At 37.1% G+C, this 21,152-nt stretch overlaps 5 protein-coding genes and 1 pseudogene across 8 annotated transcripts; 2 read left to right on the forward strand and 4 right to left on the reverse strand.

Moving 5' to 3' along the window:
• Nucleotides 1–1,564: 1,564 nt before the first annotated feature.
• LOC104727293 (uncharacterized) lies at nt 1,565–2,883 on the forward strand. Its single transcript, XM_087471032.1, has one exon. It carries the CDS (start codon nt 1,853–1,855, stop codon nt 2,762–2,764), a length of 912 nt encoding a protein of 303 aa, XP_087327158.1. The 5' UTR covers nt 1,565–1,852; the 3' UTR covers nt 2,765–2,883.
• Nucleotides 2,884–4,513: 1,630 nt separating this feature from the next.
• Nucleotides 4,514–8,061, reverse strand: LOC104727294 (U-box domain-containing protein 2). 2 transcript variants are annotated; one of them, XM_010446360.3, is made up of 7 exons: nt 7,721–8,061; nt 7,559–7,624; nt 7,325–7,401; nt 6,918–7,202; nt 6,715–6,831; nt 4,903–6,591; nt 4,514–4,817 (listed from the first exon to the last, which is right to left on the reverse strand). In XM_010446360.3, exons 3-7 carry the CDS (start codon nt 7,328–7,330, stop codon nt 4,761–4,763), a joined length of 2,154 nt encoding a protein of 717 aa, XP_010444662.2. In that variant the 5' UTR covers nt 7,331–7,401; nt 7,559–7,624; nt 7,721–8,061; the 3' UTR covers nt 4,514–4,760. The 2 variants fall into 2 exon arrangements, with proteins under 2 accessions (XP_010444662.2, XP_010444663.2); XM_010446361.3 differs by lacking the exon at nt 7,559–7,624 and having other exon boundaries at nt 7,721–8,043.
• A 372-nt stretch (nt 8,062–8,433) lies between these two features.
• LOC104727295 (metal transporter Nramp4) lies at nt 8,434–10,807 on the reverse strand. The gene is made up of 3 exons (XM_010446363.3): nt 9,893–10,807; nt 9,639–9,775; nt 8,434–9,548 (listed from the first exon to the last, which is right to left on the reverse strand). The coding sequence occupies exons 1-3, from the start codon at nt 10,420–10,422 to the stop codon at nt 8,671–8,673; spliced, it is 1,545 nt and encodes a 514-aa protein (XP_010444665.2). The 5' UTR covers nt 10,423–10,807; the 3' UTR covers nt 8,434–8,670.
• Nucleotides 10,808–11,272: 465 nt separating this feature from the next.
• On the reverse strand, nt 11,273–15,521 carry LOC104729088 (WD40 repeat-containing protein HOS15). The gene is made up of 14 exons (XM_087474215.1): nt 15,147–15,521; nt 14,583–14,728; nt 13,968–14,478; nt 13,764–13,858; nt 13,586–13,632; nt 13,354–13,507; nt 13,130–13,193; nt 12,592–12,750; nt 12,382–12,503; nt 12,207–12,281; nt 12,064–12,117; nt 11,897–11,970; nt 11,727–11,801; nt 11,273–11,642 (listed from the first exon to the last, which is right to left on the reverse strand). The coding sequence occupies exons 1-14, from the start codon at nt 15,205–15,207 to the stop codon at nt 11,423–11,425; spliced, it is 1,857 nt and encodes a 618-aa protein (XP_087330341.1). The 5' UTR covers nt 15,208–15,521; the 3' UTR covers nt 11,273–11,422.
• A 5-nt stretch (nt 15,522–15,526) lies between these two features.
• LOC104727297 (cytochrome P450 81Q32) lies at nt 15,527–18,505 on the forward strand. Of its 2 annotated transcripts, XM_010446366.2 has the most exons (3): nt 15,529–16,440; nt 16,524–16,902; nt 16,998–17,253. In XM_010446366.2, the coding sequence occupies exons 1-3, from the start codon at nt 15,529–15,531 to the stop codon at nt 17,003–17,005; spliced, it is 1,299 nt and encodes a 432-aa protein (XP_010444668.1). In that variant the 3' UTR covers nt 17,006–17,253. The 2 variants fall into 2 exon arrangements, with proteins under 2 accessions (XP_010444667.1, XP_010444668.1); XM_010446365.2 differs by having other exon boundaries at nt 15,527–16,440; nt 16,524–18,505.
• LOC104727298 (transcription factor MYB44 pseudogene) lies at nt 17,228–18,414 on the reverse strand (annotated as a pseudogene). Its single transcript, XR_015571910.1, has one exon. The product of XR_015571910.1 is annotated as a transcription factor MYB44 pseudogene (transcript).
• Nucleotides 18,506–21,152: the final 2,647 nt, after the last annotated feature.

The following is a 21,152-nucleotide window of genomic DNA, read 5'->3' on the forward strand; positions in this document are numbered from 1 at the left end:
ATCCAACTATCCTTTACGTTCCAATTCAGATTAACAGGATCACTTATTAAGATTTGAAAAATATGAATTAAAAACGTAAAGAAAAAGTATAAACGACAATATAATACGTCGTTTCTTGCGGCCCTTTAATCATACAAAAACAAAACAATGGAACAAAGCCACGCATGAGTCACAAGCAATGAACAATAGTGGCCATCATCTAAATAAATCAAAAGTTGACAAACACATATTGTTGTGATTTGCACACCGCAAGTTTCAACTATTTATGTTTTTCTTCTTTTCTATATAGTGCTTTTAAGTCAAAAACTACTTTTATAATTATACAATTCGACCAAGACGTATCATATGATTTCAAATCCGTTCTACCTTTTATCTCGTAGATGAAAACATTGTCTTGACTATATAGGTGTAAAGTTTTTTTCTTTTTTCACGACCATTATTAGCTTATATCCTTCTAGAATTTGACAAATCAGATATGTAGAACTTATACTTCGAATATGCAAAGATTCATTTTCATTTCATTCATAGTTTGTAATTATTGTTGTAGTCAAAGTCTAATGCTTCTACAAATAAGGGAGACAATCGTAGACCATTACTACGCGTTTGAAAAGGAATCCAAACTCCTAATTGCTAGCTAAAATACAATTAGAATGATCTAATATGATCAATTTCCCCGCATAACTTTCTGTCTCTTCTCTTTTATAAAGATAGAGAAAATGATGCATAATTTATTATCCATACATATATATATATATAGAAACAAAACTAAACGCTCATAATTAGGAAGAAAACACCAAAACAAATGATAATAATGATGATAAAAAAAATGTAATGCATGTTGAAGATGATGGTGATGGTGCTGGGTAAAGTGTAGCTATCGCGTGCCAAGAATAGTGGTCTAGGCCCACTCCTCCACAGACCCAACCTTATAAGCTATTCTTATGTTTTCATTTGTTGGTTTTTTCAAACAAAAAATGATTTAACAATTTATGTTTTCATATATCGAAAAAAGCAAGTAGGAAATAAAAGAAAAGGCTGCCATATCTTACAACCTCTCAGCTTTATCATGTGTGTTCTTCTTCTTTTTTTTTTTTTTTTCCTTAAAAAAACGTAGCAATTTACACATCAAACAGGCTATGAAACTAATAGTATTTAATACACTTTGTTATACTAATAAACTGTGACCCAAAAAATCAAGGTTTTAAAATTTAAAATCACAAAATTGGACGGTAATGCAAGTTGACCATTTTATATATATATATATATATATATATATATATATACAATCAGTTAAGCATTATTTTCAGCACACAAAATTAGGCCAAAATAAATAAAATTACAAAATATTTATTCACGTAAAGAACTATATTGACCATGCTGTCACTTGCTGTAGAAAATGGTCACGATACTGCTAGAGAAAAAGAAAGTAAAAAGTAAAAGGAAAGAAGAAAAAAACCGTGTCTATCATCTATGCTAGTAAACTAGAGGACTCTCATACTTCTCATGATTTTTCTTTTTTTGGTTAACATTTCTAAAAACACAAATAACTTTCGGTGTATTGTTGTAATTACCAACTTTTTTTTTTTTTTTTTTCGATTGCTTATGTCTTGCTCCAAGTATATATAAAATACAATGCAATTATGTATCAAAAGACTATACTATATAATAAGGTTAAGTGATAGAAAAAGAAACAAAAAAAAAAAAAAAGGTCGAAATCGTTTTTGACTTTTTCAACAGAAACTTCTCTTCTTGTCTTCTTTAAATATTCAAATTCTTTGTTCCACTCTTTGTGTAAACTCTTATTTTTATTTTACCTCTCTGTCTCTTCGTTGGAAACTCGGAAGCTTCGAATATGGCGGTGACTTGTACAGATGATGATGAAACAGCCCTTTTGATCTCTCATCATCTCAATCAAGAACAAGAAGACGAAGACGAAGAAGAAGCTTTGTCTCTATGTGATTTGCCTGTGAATTCACTACCGAACGAGAACAACAGCGAGTTACGATCGATTGCCAAAGAAGACGATGAAGAATTCGAATTCGGAATCGGGTCATCGTTTAGAGCCGGGTCGGATTCTTGTGAACCGGCTCCGGAGATGAGCACAGCCGACGAATTGTTCTTCAAAGGACGGATCCTTCCGTTACGTCACTCCGTCAGTTTAGACGCCGGGGCCGGTCTTCTACTTCCCGAACCAACCCGGTTAATCACGAGATCCGAATCGGTTGAATACAGACGAACCGGAATTAATAGATCGGACCGGAAAATCAAAAACAACAATTTCATCGATTACAGTCAACCGAGTCCGCAGCCACAGATTCGAAGATCGTCGAGCATGACGGCTCGTGTGAACTCCATCAGAAACCCTAAGTCATCTACGATTTGGGATTTTTTGAGGTTAGGACTCGTCCGTACGCCGGAGATTGAGCTCCGAACAAACGGGAAAGTGTCAGTGAGTCGGAACAGTAGCTGTAGTAGTACGAGCACGAACTCGAATTCGAAGAAAACAGGAGAGACGACGACGACGAGATCGAGGAGTCGGAGGAGAAGCTTTTTGTTTTCGGATTGTAAATGTTCGACAGCGACGGAGACGATGACGGTGGTGCCTGTGAAAATCAAAGATGAGAGGAAGGTGGTGGAGAAGAAGACTTCGACGGCGAAGAAAGAGGAGAAAACGGCGATGGCGAGGAAGAGAACGTTTGATTGGTTAAAAGAATTGTCACAGGTTGGTTTCGTCGTCGATCATGGAAGACGAAGCTTAGTCTGATTTCTTTAAAATTGTTTTTTTTTTTGTTTGTGTTATAATCATTACTACGTACGTGATTTTCTTTTTGTATGTTAGTGTTAATTGTTAATTATATATACTTTAGTTTTTTTTCTTTCTAATGATTTATGTTTTGCAATGAGTTTTGATATTAGGATGTAAATTTTTTTCATCCTTATGAGAAGATTTAATACGGTTTGAAACAGTACAAATTCATATAGTTAATGTTAGAAGTTAGAGCTAGTTAACATATTTTAATACAGGTATGAAAGCGAAACATCATATTTAAAAAAAAAGTATATATATCGAGAATGATGTGAAAGTGAAATATCATATTCATATGGGTGTCCTTACTTTTTTTTTTTTTTTTAAACTCTATTTTGTTTTGTTTTTCATGATAGATTCGTCTCTTATGAGGAGTGGTGCAGGTGCTTGGCATGATTTAAAGTAATGATGTGTTGTTTTTTTTTTAATCTAGGACGTTTAATTCTCGCCATCATAGCGTATAGTATAATGTTTTCTTTTTCTCGTTATATAATTATAGTTTGAATATCAACTCGATGGCCTTATTTATGTCACTTATGAGCATAAACGGCTAAGCAATTCAGTGAGTCATTGCAAATAACAATGATTAACAACCAAAAATGTATACGTAATCAGATGCTTAAACTTAAACCAATATTTTAGTACGCCACACATATGTAATTTATTGAACGTCTTACATATTTCTAATAAAAACAAATACTCTATTATTTATATATATATTTTTGAGATATTTATGAAATAAATCTTGAAATTGACACTTATTTATAGGGAATGCTATTAACAATAAACAAATTAACTCTATCTATATTTGATTTTTTATATAGAAACTAAGTGTTTTAAAAGGTAACAAACATAATTACAAATATCTACAAATTTTATTTCTTTATTTTTTATTGTTTTTTACTTGATAAAAAGTGACTTTTAGCCAATGTTTTTAAAATCGGATCGGAAGGTGAACTGAAAGTCTTTCGGGTCACTGGATCAACCGGTCAGACCGGTTGAACCACGGGTCAATTAGTTTATTAGGTCAACCGGTCGGTCCGGGTTTAAAAACATAGCTTTTAGCCTCACATACTATATTTTACTTTCACGGGTTTCGCATGACGTTTGAACCATATAACCAACACTAAAACTATTAGTTTATTTCATACAATATAGATTTGTAGTCATAGTTTGGAAAATTAACTTATAAATTATTTAGTATATGAAATATAAAATATTACACATACTAAAACACATTCTTAATATTCCAAAAAAAAAAAAATTGTATACACATAAAAATATACACTAATATACCATATAGGCATATATCTCTGTTTAATTATAGAAAACAAAACTAAGTGTTTTAAATTTTTATATTCTATCTAATAACAAATTCAATGTAATTATGTTCTAAACTGTATAAAAGATAAAAAGAAGAAAAAACATTATAAATTAATTAGATAAAAGTTAATTAATTGGAAATTTGAAAATTAAATAAATTAAAAATTATTATTTAAAATATAATAATTTATAATTTAGTCCCGTGGTGTACCGCAGGAAAAACCTAGTACAACTAGAATAAATTAAAGATACATTTGAAATATTGTCCTAAAATATTTTAAACTTTTAATAACATGTTTTTATTGCTGACAAGGAAAACTTGTTATCATTATCTAATGGGAGGAGGGGCCGTCCTTCGGTTCAAAGTCCACTACATTAATTCAATTTTGAAATAGTTGCTTCATTGAGAAAACAAAAGTAAAATAGCACCATATAAATATATTTTTTTTTTTTACAAAATTAAACCAAATTTTATGAAAAAAAACAAATAGAGTATTTTTAGAGTTCACAACAGGAACTGACATGGACAAAAGTTTCACAGTTTCATACTATATGTATCTAGATAATAATGCACCAATATGTATTCATGTATGTGTGTATAAGTTAGAGCAACCTCTGCAGTAAACCTAGATCAGTCTCTCCTCTGATTGGCTTTTTGTGCTCTAAAATACTTCAGAAGATTCTGTGCCTGAAACAAAGCATATAACATTTATTACTATGATCATATTAGAACATTACCAAAACAAGAAGAGGGAAACAAAGATTAAATTAACCTTCTCTTTGCCTCTAGCTGTTCCTGATTTGGTAAGAGCCACAAGAGGAGGAATCACTCCTTCTCTTATGACAGTGTTGCAGAATTTTGGGCTATGCGTACAAAGCTGCAAAAGTGCTGCGGTTGCATTCTCTTTGCCTCTTGCTGAGCCCAACTCCACAACATCGACCAATACCGGTATGCCTCCTTCTTCCCCAATCGCAATCTTTCCTTCTCTAACCGTGGCGAGATTCGACAGCACAACCACAGCTTTCTCCACCATTCCAAATGCAGGATCCATCAGTTCAACCAAGTATCTCACTGCTCCAGCTTCTATTACTTTCGTTTTGTTCTCGTGGTGTATTGATAGGTTGAACAAAGCCGTGGCTGCATCTTTCTTGCCACTGAGACTTCCGTTTGCCAAGAGATCAACTAGTGGCTCTATAGCTCCTGCTTTGCCTATCTCTGTCTTGTACTCTTCGATTACAGATAAGCTGAACAGAGTTGTTGCTGAGTTTGATTTGGCTTCTTCTAGGTATCCTGTTTTCAAAACGTGAATGAGCGGTTCGATAGCTCCACTATCTGCTATGAGGGATTTGTTGTTGTTGTTGATGGATAAGTTTAGTAAGCAAGTCACTGCGTCCGTTTGGATTCCCTCATCCGTGGAGTGAAGCAGACTGACTAACGAAGGGATTGCTCCACACCTAGCAATCATAATGCGATTGTCTGTACTGTTTCTTGATAGTATCCTGATCTGAGCTGTGGCCTCTCTCTGTGTATCTAACGAAGAACTCGTGAGATCCTCAATGAGTTTCTTCACCTCGGGATCAATACATGAACTGCTTCCAGTTTCTCTTATGGTTGCGGAGATGATTCCAGGTTGACGCCAATGCCTCTCTTCTGGAAATTTCCAAGGAATATTACTCCGTGTCAGTGCCCCTGATCTATCTGCAGCATAAGTTCTTCTTTTGGTTTTGGAAAACACATCAGAGACAATGCCTGGCGCAGAAGCAGACCTACTGAAGATCTGATGCAGTTCCTCATCATCTAAAGATGCAGCTTTCTCTGACTTATGTGAATCATCCAGCTCAGTACCACTCGAGTCATCACCAGAACCTGACTCAACAAGAAGAGGGAATGGCTGACTTGACTGAATCAACTCCAATGGATCAGGAGGATAGATATTGTGAGTTTCACACCAACTGGCAATAAAAGCCCTGACAATGACGTTAGGTGTCAAAGTGGTATGAGATAAAGCCTGCTTTGTCTTTGGACAAACCATGAGTCCCATATCGATCCATTTCTGTACATAAACCCGTTCGTATGTTTGACCAGATGCCACAATGACTGGATCAGTCATAAGCTCAAGAGATAGAGAGCAACGGAAGTCAGAAGGTACACGTACAGGACAACGTAACTGAGCATGCTTTATGTCGGTAAGGTAATCATGCATTCGGGTTGTTAAGGAGATCAATCCGTCTAAATACTCAGCTTCGGTGTCATTGTCAGTGATCTCAGCAGTCTCCTTGATATTTGAAAGTACCACACCTTCGATAAGAATCTCCTGGTTGGATCTTAAACCAACACACTTAGCAATTTTCAGCATAACCTCCAAAGTAGGTCCAACACCTTTCTTTTGATCTTTGAGAGCTTGATCAATAGTATACGAAATTTCCTCTCTTGCCACTAACTTCACCAATTCGATGCACTCCTGCAATATGAAAAAATGTCACACAACATAAAAGGAGCCCTGATCAACCAAAAACCTACACAGATTCTTGAAGTGGTAAACCAAACTTTTGACATTCAGATGAAGTTCACATGATGAGTTTACCTCAAAAGATGGTGAAAGCAAGTCAGCAGGTAAATGTTGTTCGCAGTGTTTCAGAAGTTGAAAGACTTCCAAACTGGATTCTCTTAACTTTGATGCTAGTGATTCAATACGAAGAACCTGATAATAACACACAAACATGAGTAAAAGAGTTAGCTCAGAAACAGTCAAGAAAATGGAGATTCTTTGTTTGAATAATTACTTACATAAAAAATTCTAGTAGAAAGAGGTTGCCAACTCTGAAACTGGTCTCTAAGCTCATCAACGTATTGAGATAACTCTTCAAACCCGTTGTTAAGCAACTCGCTAGGAGCCGCATCAGAGTCAATGAGGTTGTCAAGAACAGGCATGAGAAGCTTAGATATATCTTCTCCCCTGGTGTAGTACTCATAAGCTGGGTTTGAATGTAGTAAGCCTTCCATTGATGATAAACTTAGATAAGAGGAGATGTTATCTAGAAGAACTCTTAACCAAGAAACATCCATATGTACCTTCACTCACCAAAACAAGAACAACAACAACAAGATGAGTTTTTTATACTAATTAGTAAAGAAAGAACAAAATCAAAGCTAGTTTATCTTTTTTAGACATTTGAAGACATTCAGAAACTTACCATCATGTAATGAAATGAACTCGTGAATTAATGAATAAAAAGTGTTTCAGAAATTGAAAAAGCCCCTGTGAAAATCCCTGAAACAAGACACACCAAGTAAGAAAAGATTAAAAAAAAAAAAAAAAAAAAAGAACCCAAGAATAAGAACTCAGATGCTTTTTAAGTCCACCCCTCTGGCCCTCTAGTCAACATAATAAAACTCTGAATCGAACCCAACAACAAAAAAAATTCAACCTTTTTTTTGCAGCTCCAATTCGAAAACTTTAAATTAGATGAATTCTACGCTACACAGTTATGAATCTGCATATAACCCGAGAAAATAAAAATGAAGCTTAACTAAAAACAGAGATATGTGGAAACGAGAGAACAAAGACGCGTAGAAGAAGAAGAATGAACCTTGCGGACAGAAGGAAATGGCAATTTCGGTTCTTTCTCTCTACCGGAGATTACGACCGTGGAAGCGCGGCAAGAAGACCAAATCACTCACTCATCGATTGGCTCCATAATTGGGATGTTTTATAATCAAAAAATTTTAGTCATAATAAATTCGTGAAGAAGACTTGTAGTAGCGGTGTATTACGTCAAACCTTGTTAGGTAATAATATAGATTAGAAGGTATAGCTTTTGTTATTTTAAAATTCAGTATTTTATTTTTGACTTTCCATTTTTCTTTGGATTTTTTTTGGGTTAGGAGAAGCTACTCCAGTTTCGGTGTGTTCATTTATGTTTAAATTTACACGTTTTGTCAAATACTACCCAAGTGTTCGTTCGTTCGTTCACTAGCTTCCAGAAATACTAGTACAAGGCTATATATAATTAAAACGAATCAAAGAAAATTGTGGTTATTTTTCCCCTAAACGACTAAACATAGTTTTGACCTTTTTAAACATCAAATTAAATGCGAGCGCGTTACCCATTAGTTCTTCTGCTTCTTCTTCCCCTTTTCTCTTTTGACTAAATAAATTCAAAACCAGTGTTCACGTTTCCTTTTTAACACATCTCGTATTTTTCTTCATACATACATAGATACATAGACTAAACAGTGAAATTTTCTTGTAAAACACTAAAAAATCTTTACACTAATTCTACTTGATAATTGAGTGTACTAGTAGTACCAATGATGTTTTTATTTTTTATTGCCAAAATTCAAAGAAAAGCTACATTTTCAGAGTCTTGAATATCTTCTTCACAAAACTATACTCTAAAACCATAAAAACACTATATTACAGATTCATCATGACATTGTTACCGTACTGAAAACCCAACTCTATATTGTTTGTTTCCAGTTTAAAAGAGCCACATCTCTCTCTTTTCTTCTTATTCTTTCGATGAAAAACTTACTAACTTTACTCATCATCATCCCTCTGTGTTTCTTTCTGTGACGCCACTAGTTGCCAAGGAGTGTACGTTAGGCCTCGTGAGATAAGGTAAAGCACAAACATAACATACGCAACCGCAAACATGATCACTGGTACGAGCAAAACCAAACTCCTCGCAGCTCCTGAGAAGAAATCCACCATCAGATACCCATTAATGGCTATCACAAGAGCAGCTACAATCCATGAGATTGTTTGGACTAGAGGTTGGATTTTGAAACTGCCCATGATTTGCTCATTGGAGACCAAGCAAAGCAGAGGGATGACCGCGAATGGGATCTGAACAGATTGAAGCACGTTTAGCCATTCGTTCAGCTCATCGAGCATTGAATCTGATGAATCGAAGACAAGTGCAACGATCATTGTTGGGATGATGGCACAGCTTCTTGTGATCAAGGCTCTAACCCATTTCTTCATTTTGAGGTTCAAGAACCCTCCCATTATGAACTGTCCAGCGTAAGTACCCGTGATGGTACTACTCTGACCAGCAGCCAAGACTCCGATCGCCCATATATAGAGTATAGGGAAAAACCCGCCACCGTATTTGTCCTGCAAGTATTGTCCTGCATTTGCAAGACCAATGGTGTCCGCTATGTCTGTCCCGTAAAAAGACTTGGCAAACACCGTAGTCACAAAGACGTTGATAATGAAGGAAACAGCAAGAGCACCAGTGGATTCAATGGAGTAGTACTTGAGAGCTTCTTTGACCCGGAATCTCTTCTTGGGATCAACTTCTCTGGATTGCACAAGTGCTGAATGCAAGAACACATTGTGTGGCATGATAATACATCCCACAATTCCAACAGCTTGTTTGATAGTCCTCGAACTTAGTTTTGGTACCAATGCTCCTGTTAACAAAACATGAACAGTTACCATTTATATTTTCCCACATCCAAGACAAAAGAATAAAAGAACGTTAAATCGAGAGTGTAACTAACCAACAAGAAGTTCAGTTCCACTAGGTTTAGTCTGACCAAACATCCAAGCAAAAGCAAGCGCCATTGTTGCAATCAAAATAGCAAACACAGCTTCTAGTTTCCTTATTCCATAATTCTCCAGAAACAGAAAGATGAAACTGCAATACTAACACATACTGTTAAAGCAAAACAAGTATCCAATCTAATATCTCAAACTAAAGATAAGCAAACAAACAAGATTAAAGAACCCTAAATTCCAAAAAATTAGGGCATACCAATCAAGAGCAGTGATAACAACACCAGCCCAAAGAGGAACCAAACCATTAGACAAGATCTTGATGGCAATAGCACTACCAATGACTTCTTGAATATCAGCACCGATCAAAGCAATCTCAGCCATAATCCAAAGCACCATCCTCGCCCAAGTCGGATACTCTTCACGACAAAGCTCCGCGAGATGACGACCCGTGGCAACACCGAGCCGAGCAGAGAGAAGCTGAATCAGAAGCCCAATCGCGGTAGCCCACATCAAGAGCCAAATCAAAGAGTAACCAGCGATGGCTCCAGCTTGAAGATCACTCTCGAGGTTGCCTGGATCGAGGAAAGCTATGCTCATGAGAAAACCAGGTCCGGTGAATAGCCATAGCTTCTTCCATGAGAATTTAGGCGAGTTGCCGCCGAGTTCGTCGCCGTAATCAGCGTCTTCTTCTTCGTCGATTCCTACTATGAGAACTTTCTCGGTTTCTTCATAAGCTCTCTCTTCCGATGCTTGTAATAATGGTCGCTCTCTATCTGTCTCCGACATTTTTCCCGGAAACCGGCGATTCTCACAATCGATGGTGGTGGTGGTGGTGCTGCTGCTGCTGCTACTAAAGTGTGTGGTAGCGTTTTATTTGCAACTGCTCGTTGCTTCTTCAATAATAAGTAATCAACTTAATGGGGTAGATTAATACTGCTTGATCCAATTGAATTATGCCACGTCATAATTTTAAATTGGCAGTACTCGTGAATGGTATATAAACGCAGGGATAGATTTGTCAAAAACTCGCGTGAACTTGTGAAACTCAAACTTGGGGATTATCGAGTCGTCTTCTTCTTGGAAGTATCACTATCCTTATAGAATTAAATGTACTAATTTTAAAATATGTGTGGGATACATTTTTTTTGTTAATTTACAATCTCTGTTATTTAGCTCTTTCTTGATTAATAAAAATTGCATAATTATAAATGATCGTGGGAGTTTGTCTACGATATTATTAGCTCTGATTTTATTTTTTCTGGTTATAAAAAAAAACTGCGACGTGGTGAACAGATAAAACACATATAAAAAGGTAATGAATGGGTTAAGTAGAAGACGACGAAACGTGCTTTGCCATGGCCCGCGCGAGGTTGCACGAGTCCGTCAGCTCTCGCCACGCGCCATCCATTTCACTATTTCACCCAACGCTTGGTTCGACACTTCTACTGCATAAATACAGATTCCTATCTCTTTTTTTTTTTTTTTTTCCAAAGTCTTTATAGGCTTATAGCTCATCTCTCCTTGTAACTCAGTTACAATAAATTAATTTCAATTCAAATCCAGGATGTGGTCTAAATTCCAAGATATGTTTTTTATTTGCTTCCTTTTGTTTTCTTTCGAATTATTTGTTATTCACTTTAGTCAAACCAAAACACTGTGAAGATTAATCTCAAGTACAATTTCACATTCTTCGTCATTCGCATTTAGTGTTTATAATATAAATATGTGCAACAACAAAATGGAAAAAAACCTCCTTGGTCTGAGATTAGGACTACAATTAAGACAACTACATCCTGAAATCAAGAACGCAGACTGAGTTATCAGCAAAGCAAGCTGCGATTTTGTTACCTTCTTTGTTCCAGCACACTTCGAATATGCCTCCATATCCTGTATATGTCTTCACTATTTTCCCTTCTTTTATCGACCATATGAGGATCGATTTGTCCAACGACCCACTCGCTATGTACTCCCCGTTTGGACTAAACGCCAGTGAGTAAACCGGTCCCCTTCAAATCCAAAAACAAACCAGTTAACTTTACCACCAATGGTTAACCGTTAACCACAAAATCATACTACGGATTAAGTTTTACCCGTGCCCGTTGAAACTACATAGCATCTTCCCGAGTTCTGCATCCCATAGCTTTACTGTTGAGTCAAATGATGCACTGTTTTATCCAAACAACAACACAGAGATGATCAGTGATATGTTACAATTATACTTTTATTTTAAAATATTCAATGTTTAAAGCTTCTTATATACCTTGCAATAGTTAGCTGTTTGTTAGGATTGTTAGTTCCTGGTCCTGAAGGGCACCATCTGACTGTATAAATTTCCTAAAGAGAAGAAGAATATCCATCTTTAGATGCTATTCAAAAACCAAAAAAAAAAAAAACAAATTTCTGAAATTTTCTAAAGACTTGGTTTACCTTAGTATGCTCTTGGAGGTCATGAACAAAAGTGTTTTGTTTTACACTCCATATCTGAAGAAAAAAAAATATACATTTATAAACAGGAAAAAAAAAACACTGAAAACAAATGTTATATTTAAGCTTAGCTCAATTCAGAAAACCTTAGCAGTACTATCGTCTGAGCATGAAGCCAATAATGAACCAGTAGGATCCCATTTCACGCAATTAACCTCGCCCTGCAATTATGAAAGCCCTGGGTTTGGTTAGTACGAGACATCTGAGATTTAAAACTGAGAACATAATAATATGGGAGAAACTTGGATGAGAGATACAAACCTGATGCCCGGCGAAGACTTTGACAGGCCTAGTTTCTCCAATCTTACATAAGTAGATCATGGTGTCCGTGGAGCTTGTTGCGAAAGATACATTGTTGCGCCAATCAACATCAAGTGTAGGACCTATTTTTTTCAATTTTATTCAATGTTATATGCATGAGAAAAGTTTATTCAAATTGCTGTATCATCAAAAAAAGAAAAGAAATCGTACCTGAATGAAATTCAAATTGTTGCTTCCACTCCTCTGCCTTTACATCCCAAACAACAGCGGTTCTATCAACACTACCGGTTAGAAGATAGTCTCCCTTCTTGTTCCACTTCAGGGAAAAAATAGGGCCCTTGTGTTTGCTCAAAGTACTTATCAAATCACCTGGAAATGTGAAAAACAAAAAAAACATAAGTAATTTGTAATTTAGAAACAGACTTTCCAAAACATAACAGAACGGGAAGTAAATGTTTCGGCCAAGGATATGGTACCCAACGCAGAGTTGTATGGTTTTTTACTAGCTGATAGATATTATTGTTTAAAGCGCTGAAATCGTGTTACTATCAAAAGCCCACACAACTCTAACATCACAATTTGTAGCTCATGCATATTGGTGATCAGAGATATTAATTTAGACATAAACGACTGAGTGTATTTATCGATTCAAAATAAAAATAAGATTAATTTCAAGAAAACAAAGATGGTAGTGATCCAAGGGATAACTCATGGTCTCATACAACGAGTAAAATCAACGAGGACATACCGTTTGCAGTCCAGATTCTTGCTTGGCCATCACATGAACCAGTTGCAAGTAAAGACCCTTCACCCTGAAATTCAGAAATTAAAAAACTTATTAGCAGAATCTAAGGCACATCCAGAAATGCTTCACATATTCTATAGCTTTTGTAAAAGAAAGGAAAGGACAACCAGTAATTAGCACTATCCACGAATATCTATTTTTAAAATGTGAAATGCAGCAGCCCTCACATTCCAGTCAAGAGTGGTCACATCCTTGCTCTTCTCATTTGACTTGCCTTTTGCATGCTTCAGAATCAAAGCGTTGATACTACTACTACTAGTATGCACAGATTTGAATGATCCTTCAGGAATACTCCAGATCCGCGCTGTTGCATCACCAGACCTGATTATTTGCAAAAGATGTATAAATCGAAATAAGAAAATAATTATTGGACACGTGCATTCTCAACAAACGACTTACCCTGATGCAAGAAGTGAAGCCGAGGGACTCCATGCACAAGCGCAAACCTAAGTCAGTAATATAGACAATATTGTAATCTTAGCATAAGTGATTAGGATTAATGAAATAGATACCAGTGAAGATGGGAAACAACTATAGAACATGTTCAATTAACAGATAAAGTCACCTAATAAAGTACCTCGGAAGTATGCCCTTCCAAAATCCTCACATCAGAACTAGGAATGTGATTTGTCTGAGATGTAGGAGTCATCGAGATATCCATAGGTTCTGCACCTGTACAAATAAAAACACACAGACTCATATTGGAAAACAGATGTTGCATGTCACAAAATATCAGCAAAGTCTGAAGACAGGTAACAACGAAAAAAGTTAGAAGAGTAACCTGTCGAACGCCCATGCTCTTCATCCCCGGCATTTTCTTTGTCAGTTTGGTCAATAACCATTTCTCTATCACCATCTCCAAGTTGTTTTTCATGGCTCTTTTCCCTCTCAATCTTCTCTCTTGCCCTCTCCCGTTCCATTTCTCTTTCCTTCTCTAATTTCAATCGTTCCCTTTCCCTCTCGAATGTTTCTCGTTCCAACTTCTCCCTCTCCCGCTCCTTTTCTCGTTCGATCTTCTCTCTTTCCCTCTCCTTTTCTCGTTCAATCCTTTCCCTTTCCCTCTCTCGTTCCTTCTGTTTCTCGTGCCTATCTTTTTCCTTTGCTCGGTTGCGATCTCCTTCATGTTCTCGTTCAACCTCTTTATCGTTGTCTTTAGATCTGTCTCTTTCCTTCTCCCTATCCCTCTCTTTCCTCTTCTTTTCCCTCAGCATATCCTGCAACTCCTTTACATCCTTTGAAATCAGATCCAAGGGTTGAAAGAATGAGAAATCCTCATCAACGTCCACTTCACCCTGCGAGTAAAAAAGAACATAACTCAGTTCAACCACACCAAAAACACCATGCAAAAAAAAACACAATAATAGATCCAAAAAAAGGTTGAAAAAAATATGCTAACATTGCTCAAATTAGCTTCCATCTCCATGTACTGGAGTCCCTTTTGAACAAATTTGATAAGAGCACCAGGTGGAACCATATTCCCATCAATGTTGGATTTATTTATCCCTGCCTCATAACCTAGAGTGAACGCAGAGTGTGTAAACCCTACATAAAGAAGATAAGATTTAAAATACAATCAGAGTATATAAACTACTACTAAGTACTACTATCTAATCAAACTTATAATGAAAAATTCTTCAGATAGAGAGAACTCAAGCTCACAGACCCTCCACATGAAGAAAAAAAATCAAAACCTAGATTGGCGAGTACAAGTACGAAACGAACTAGAAGATCTAAAGGACCCTGAATCATTGAGAGACATTACCATGATTCTAAAATCAACAAATTTTCTGTAATCCTCTGAAACCCTAAGCCGAATCCAAGAAAACCACTAACACTGTTGTAAATTCGAAGAACGAACATTCACAATTCGATACCAAATCCAAAACCTCAGCATGTAACTACCGGAACAAAAAGAAACAAAATCCACGAGAACAAGGTAGATGGAGAAGTGAATACTAACCTGATTCTTGAAGATATCGGAAAACCAGAAAATTCAATTCGACGGAAGTGAGTGAAGACATCTCCAAATCCAAATCCTCCCTTTCGAATCACACCACCACACAGGCAAAAAAAAATCAACCGACGAGCTCCGAGCAAACAACGTCGCCCCCGCCCGAGAAGAGCTTCGTCAAAAAAAGATTTATCGAGATTATCAAAGCTCTGTGAGTCCTCACATTAATCAGTCAGATGTAAAACCTTAATTGGGTAAAACAAATCACAATACAGTCATCCTAATGGGCCTAATTTTTAAGGCCCAACCCACTTAACATGTCACTATCATTATCCAAAATCAATAGATTACTGTATATGAATACGTGAGAGACCACTCCTATCTAGACATTATGGGCACACAAATCGGTGAGATGATTGATTTGATTTTAGTCGCTCTCATCGCTGGTCTAATTACAGCGGTAGTGTCATATGTTTTCCGGTCAAAGAAGAAGAATAAAAATTTACCACCACGTCCGGTTGGTTTTCCTGTGCTCGGACACCTCCACCTTCTCAAAGAACCTGTTCACCGTTGCCTCCGTGACCTCTCTCAGAACCTACGCAGCGACGTGTTTTTTCTCCGCCTAGGCTCTCGGCGAGCTGTGGTTGTGACGTCAGCTTCCGCTGCGGAGGAGTTCTTATCTCAGCAGAACGATGTTGTTTTCGCCAACAGGCCTCAGGCTACTTTTAGTGATATCATTTCTTACAACTACACGGTGCTTGGCTCAGCTCCCTACGGAGAACACTGGCGGAGACTACGCCGTTTCTGCACCGTAGACATCTTCTCCCCCGCTCGTCTCAGAGATTCGTCGGAGGTTCGGAGAGACGAAGTGAGAGCTCTGCTTCGGACGATTCACGTATCAACATCTAGAGGTAATAATGGCTCGGTGAGAGTGAATCTTAGGCCGTTATTTTCTACGCTTACGTTTAACATCGTTATGAGCATGATCGCCGGGAAAAGAGAGCAGGACGAGGAAGCTAAGAAATTTCGAGAGCTGATTAGGGATGTGTTCGAGCTCGCTGGTGTTACTTACGTCGGAGATTTTCTTCCAATTCTGAAGATACTTGATTTCGACGGCTTCTTAAAGAGAATGAAAGAACTCTTTTCGAGAATGGATAAGTTTTTTCAGGATTTGGTTGATGAGCATCGGAGAAACAGAGGAAAAGCAGAGTATGATGAGAAGACTATGATCGCTCATTTACTAACTCTTCAAGAATCGGGACCTGAGTATTACACTGACGATATCATCAAAGGACTCGTACAGGTTAGTGAACTTTTGATTTATTTGCTTTTTGGAGTCATTTAGTAAAAGCATTCAATTTTTGAACGCTGGAATTTTTGTTGCAGGTGATGTTGCTCGCCGGAACAGACACAGCGTCGGTGACATTGGAGTGGGCTATGGCTAACCTTCTCAATCATCCAGAAGTGTTAAAGAAACTTAAAACAGAACTAAACGACGTTTCGGGAGAAAGGCGTGTGTTGGAGGATTCAGATGCAAGCAAGTCTACGTATCTCAATAATGTGGTATCCGAGACTCTCCGTTTGTATCCGGCAGCGCCGTTACTTGTCCCACACGCATCATCCGCTGACTGCAAAGTTGCTGGATATGACATTCCACGTGACACTTGGCTACTGATAAATGCGTGGGCTATTCAGAGAGATACGAAGCTATGGGATGATCCTGACTCTTTCAAGCCGGAGAGATTCGAATCAGAGACCCATCGTGGTAAGTTTCTGCCTTTTGGAATCGGTAGGAGAGCATGTCCCGGTATGGGTCTAGCCCAACTTGTACTGAGCTTGGCTTTAGGTTCATTGATCCAGTGTTTTGATTGGGAGAGAGATGAGGATGATGTGGCTGTTGACATGTCGGAAGGAAAGGGTCTTACCGTGCCCAAAGCTGTACCTTTAGTTGCCAAGTGCAAGTCTTTACCAATTCTCGACAAAGTTGTTCTTTAACTGAATCACATATTAGCAGACACGTTGTAATAATACTACTTCTGTTGCATTTTTTCAAAATATTGCAATTTTAATGTATGACCCAGTTTTCATAATTAGTTAAAAAGAAAATTTTATTTAATTTTCTTGAATAGTTTAAGAGAAATTTTGAATTTTTATCTTCGTCTTCGTCTCCTCTAGGTCCCCATTTTGTTCGAGCTTTATTCACTCGATTGCCTCTATACATTTTCTTAAAACCCAAAATTCTTAAGCCTAGTCCAAAGGAGAAAAAAACAGAGCATTTTTGTCTTCTTTTCCACTTATATCATCCATGACGACTTGAACATTTACCTAAACAATCTCAACTTGTCTACTCGATTCTCCCAACTCCACTTTGACTCATCGGAATCATTCCATTATCTTTGAATCCACCAACGAAGCCACTACCATTGTTTCTCTGCATCTCCGCCATGTAACTCCTCACCTCCGACTTAATCATCTCCTGCACCACCGCCATGAACTCGACGCCGTTACCGGGAAAAGATTTCCCCATATCTTCAATAGCACCTCTAAATCCACCACTAAAGGGCAAAAACGACACTGTATTGTTCTTCTTGTGGCGGCTCGAAGTGTTGTTGTTGTTATTCGTTGACTCATGGCTACAGTTTGACTCCTGGCTTACCACGTCAGCACCAGGGAGTGACAAACTTAACAAAGTTGGTGGATCCTCAGAAGACGACGACGTTTCGATGGGAAGCGGTGGTGGTGGTAACACAACCGCACCGAGTCGAGGCACAGGCTTAAAAAGCTCAACGGAGGGTAAAATCGGAATAGTGCTTGAATCACTAACGTCGGATCCAGTTGGGCTTCCTGGGCTCATATAAAGCCCAGTAACGACAGGAGGAGATCCAGCACTCACCGATCTTTTAACCGGACGATGATCCTCCGAACCATCGAAGCTCCTACGATGGTCGTAGCCACCGCATTTCCTCTTGAGCGTCGAGTTCCAGTGATTCTTCACGGCGTTATCCGTACGACCGTTGAGAAGACGAGCAATCGTCGCCCATTTATTACCGAACTGAGCGTGAGCACGTGCGATCGTCTCGTCTTCCTCCGCCGAAAAAGGCCGGTGCTCGACCTGCGGCGAAAGCTGGTTACACCACCTTAACCGACACGATTTCCCCGATCTACCGGGGATAGATTTGCTGATCACCGTCCAATTCCTCGGACCGTATTTAACAACAAGCCTACGAAGCTGCTCGTCTTCCTCAGGACTCCATGGACCTTTAATCCGATCAGCCATTGATTTTTTTTTTTTTTGTTTATGAGATTGTGAAAACTTATTTTCGTTTTGAAGCGATTTTGCTTTCGAGAGGTGAACCAAAAACAAGTTCGAGAAATGAAAGAGAGGACAAAATTATTTATACAGGAATTTTTAAGAGAGAGGTGTATAAACCGGAGACCGGTTAAGACGGTGGAGAAGTCATGGGCAACGCTTCTTCCACGCAAGCGGTTTTTCAAAGTTTTGCGATACAGCTGTAAGTGGACACGCGTCAAAGCCTGACTACGTCGATGTGTCTTCTTTTGTCGTTTTCCTTATTATTTGTTCAGTTCGTAAATATCGTACCAGTTTGAGCGTGGAGATCAATCGAGCGTCAATGACTAAGGTTTTGTATACATGCGTTTGATAAGCGCGTGGAGGAAGTGGGAAGTTAAAGAGACAAAATCACGAAACCCAACTAGCAAAGCCATGATAATATTCGCACAATTTGAGGTGAAAAAATTTTAATTTTATTTTTTTTGGAGGGGGAAATAAAAATTAAAAAGAAATATCTGAAATAAAGATGATAACATTAACGGTTAGGTTTGGGTAAGGACAGTTTTTTAAAACAAAAAATATGTTAGTCTGACTTTAGAATAGCGAAGCCAGGCTGTATACCACTTCACGTTGCTTTTTATAATATCTACTTTTACAATAGTATAACCGATTTCCCGGGTTGAAAAACTAATCAAAAAATTGTATAAAAAAGAGGCAAATTGTGATTTAAAAGGTCTATAATTACTAGACAAATCACAAACACCTAATCCATACGTAAAAAAAACTATGCATGACAACACTAATGCTATAGTTGGTTTAAACAACAAAACAAATCTAATGGTTATAGATTTTACTTTCTATATAGATGCAAATTATTGGAAATCCAATCTTATTTTGGAGAATAGAACAAAATCAATTCATTTTCTCAGTGAATATGTAAACTGAATTAAAATGGAATTGATCATACGAAACGGAACCGTGTGTTCAAACAATTTAAAGTGAATGTATAAATGTGGTTAGAGATATTAATGTTCAGTTTTTAAGAAACGTGATGTAAATATGCGGCTAACAAAAGATAGGAGTTGGTGACGTGGCGGAAAACGACAAGGTAGGTTGCCGAATTAGAACGCAAAATCATCACTGCCCCTTTTATTTCCTGACCAACAAAAAAAAAAAAAGATGATTATTTGGAGTATTTTAAAAAAGCCAAGCCAGGCTGTAAACTTGTTGATCGAAACAAAAAACAATTAATAAAATACTAACTGTAATCCATTTACAAACTGCCACGTGTCGATCATCAAACGCGGGTTTTTTTAAAGGCTCCGTTGATCTGTACGTACGGTACGAGTCTGGTCGGTTATCGTCAGGTTTTAGTGTTCACGCACGCACGCACGCTCCCCAACGCCTTTGCACCTTCGCCCTAACCTTCCTCCAGCGGTTCATTCTCTTTTCTAATTAAACTTATAGTATTATTATTTGTTCTTAATCAATCATGTATAAGATGTACAATATAATAAATTAAGAAGACAGACATTCAAGATTAAGTAAATAACCACAAAACATTTGAGTTCTCTATTGGTGTAACAAACTAACGACATTTTGTATAACTAGTTTATCTAACTGCTAAACATGAAAAATGTGTTTACGAATCATAAACGGGTTAGTTGTAGTAGTTTACAATAGAAGTCCTTTTCGCTTATATGAAAACTGAAAACCGTTGGTGTGAAAACCGTACATTTGTTAATACGTATTAGCAGTGTCGAGTTAAACATACTTTTGAGTGAATTATTGTGTATAAAAATGGTAAAAGATTGTTGTGATCGGCACAATGAGATGTAGATGTACCTTGCGTGATTATTATATTGGTTTTACGTGTTGTTTTGTGAGACTAAACAGAATATTACTATATCGTTGCTCGTTGTTGCTATGATCAATGGTCCGAGTGTCGGTTTTGGTCTGCTAGTTTTTGAAAATTTTATATTTAAAACCTAAAAGATGGATCAATAGGTGATGGTTTTTGATTGATGACATTGATGGTTGATTGACGATGTCTTACTCACTCAAAGATTAGACAATTCCAAAAATATTTTGAAAGATTTCATTATATGTTTTGTGTCTATTAAACAACCATATCATAACATTTTTGATTTGCTACTACGAATAACTTATACTACTATCCATACATAAAAATGTAATGATATGGTTGTTTAATAGACACAAAACATATAATTTACAAAAAATAATGTAAATTCATACACGACACTAATATAAATTCCAAATATAAAATACAGAAAAAAATCTACGAGAACTTGAATACACACAACGTACATCGGCAATTATTGAACTAAAAAGATTTATTGTTTTCAGTTATAATAAATTTGTGATTGAAATGACCAACCGAAAAAATTCATATGAACAAATTGAAAACATTAAAGAAAACACCGTCCATATAATATTTTATTAAGACACACCGTCCAAGATTACAACTGTATATTTTTGGACCAAAAAAAAATCATTGCCCCTCTTGTGGAAAAGTGGAGAGTGGTGCAGAAAAAAAGGCACGTGGAACATGACCTAACTCGGCTAACTATACTTTTTAAATGTTTAAACTTACCAGAACCGGACAAATATCTAACAGCTGTTTCCCAGTTATTGTCCACGTGTACTGATCTTAGCCTTTCACGTATAGATTTAAGTGACGTGTCATACTCATTGTTATTCTT

Source organism: Camelina sativa, chromosome 11, assembly GCF_030686135.1.
Source record: "Camelina sativa cultivar CO46 ecotype springtype chromosome 11, ASM3068613v1".
NCBI lineage: Eukaryota > Viridiplantae > Streptophyta > Magnoliopsida > Brassicales > Brassicaceae > Camelina > Camelina sativa.

Bases quoted from the DNA above. Each gene is read 5' to 3' on its own strand.
- LOC104727293 (XM_087471032.1), top strand. From the start codon at position 1,853: ATGGCGGTGACTTGTACAGATGATGATGAAACAGCCCTTTTGATCTCT.
- LOC104727294 (XM_010446360.3), bottom strand. The intron at 6,832-6,917 runs GTAAGTAATTAT...TGTTATTATCAG, and splicing joins TTTCTACTAGAATTTTTTAT to GTTCTTCGTATTGAATCACT. The intron at 6,592-6,714 runs GTAAACTCATCA...TTCATATTGCAG, and splicing joins TGCTTTCACCATCTTTTGAG to GAGTGCATCGAATTGGTGAA.
- LOC104727295 (XM_010446363.3), bottom strand. From the start codon at position 10,422: ATGTCGGAGACAGATAGAGAGCGACCATTATTACAAGCATCGGAAGAG. The intron at 9,776-9,892 runs GTATGCCCTAAT...TTAGTATTGCAG, and splicing joins GTTATCACTGCTCTTGATTG to TTTCATCTTTCTGTTTCTGG. The intron at 9,549-9,638 runs GTTAGTTACACT...TTTTGTTAACAG, and splicing joins TGGAACTGAACTTCTTGTTG to GAGCATTGGTACCAAAACTA.
- LOC104729088 (XM_087474215.1), bottom strand. From the start codon at position 15,207: ATGTCTTCACTCACTTCCGTCGAATTGAATTTTCTGGTTTTCCGATAT. The intron at 12,504-12,591 runs GTACGATTTCTT...TGAAAAAAATAG, and splicing joins ACAATTTGAATTTCATTCAG to GTCCTACACTTGATGTTGAT. The intron at 12,282-12,381 runs GTTTGTATCTCT...TCATAATTGCAG, and splicing joins AAGTCTTCGCCGGGCATCAG to GGCGAGGTTAATTGCGTGAA.
- LOC104727297 (XM_010446365.2), top strand. From the start codon at position 15,529: ATGGGCACACAAATCGGTGAGATGATTGATTTGATTTTAGTCGCTCTC. The intron at 16,441-16,523 runs GTTAGTGAACTT...TTTTTGTTGCAG, and splicing joins TCATCAAAGGACTCGTACAG to GTGATGTTGCTCGCCGGAAC.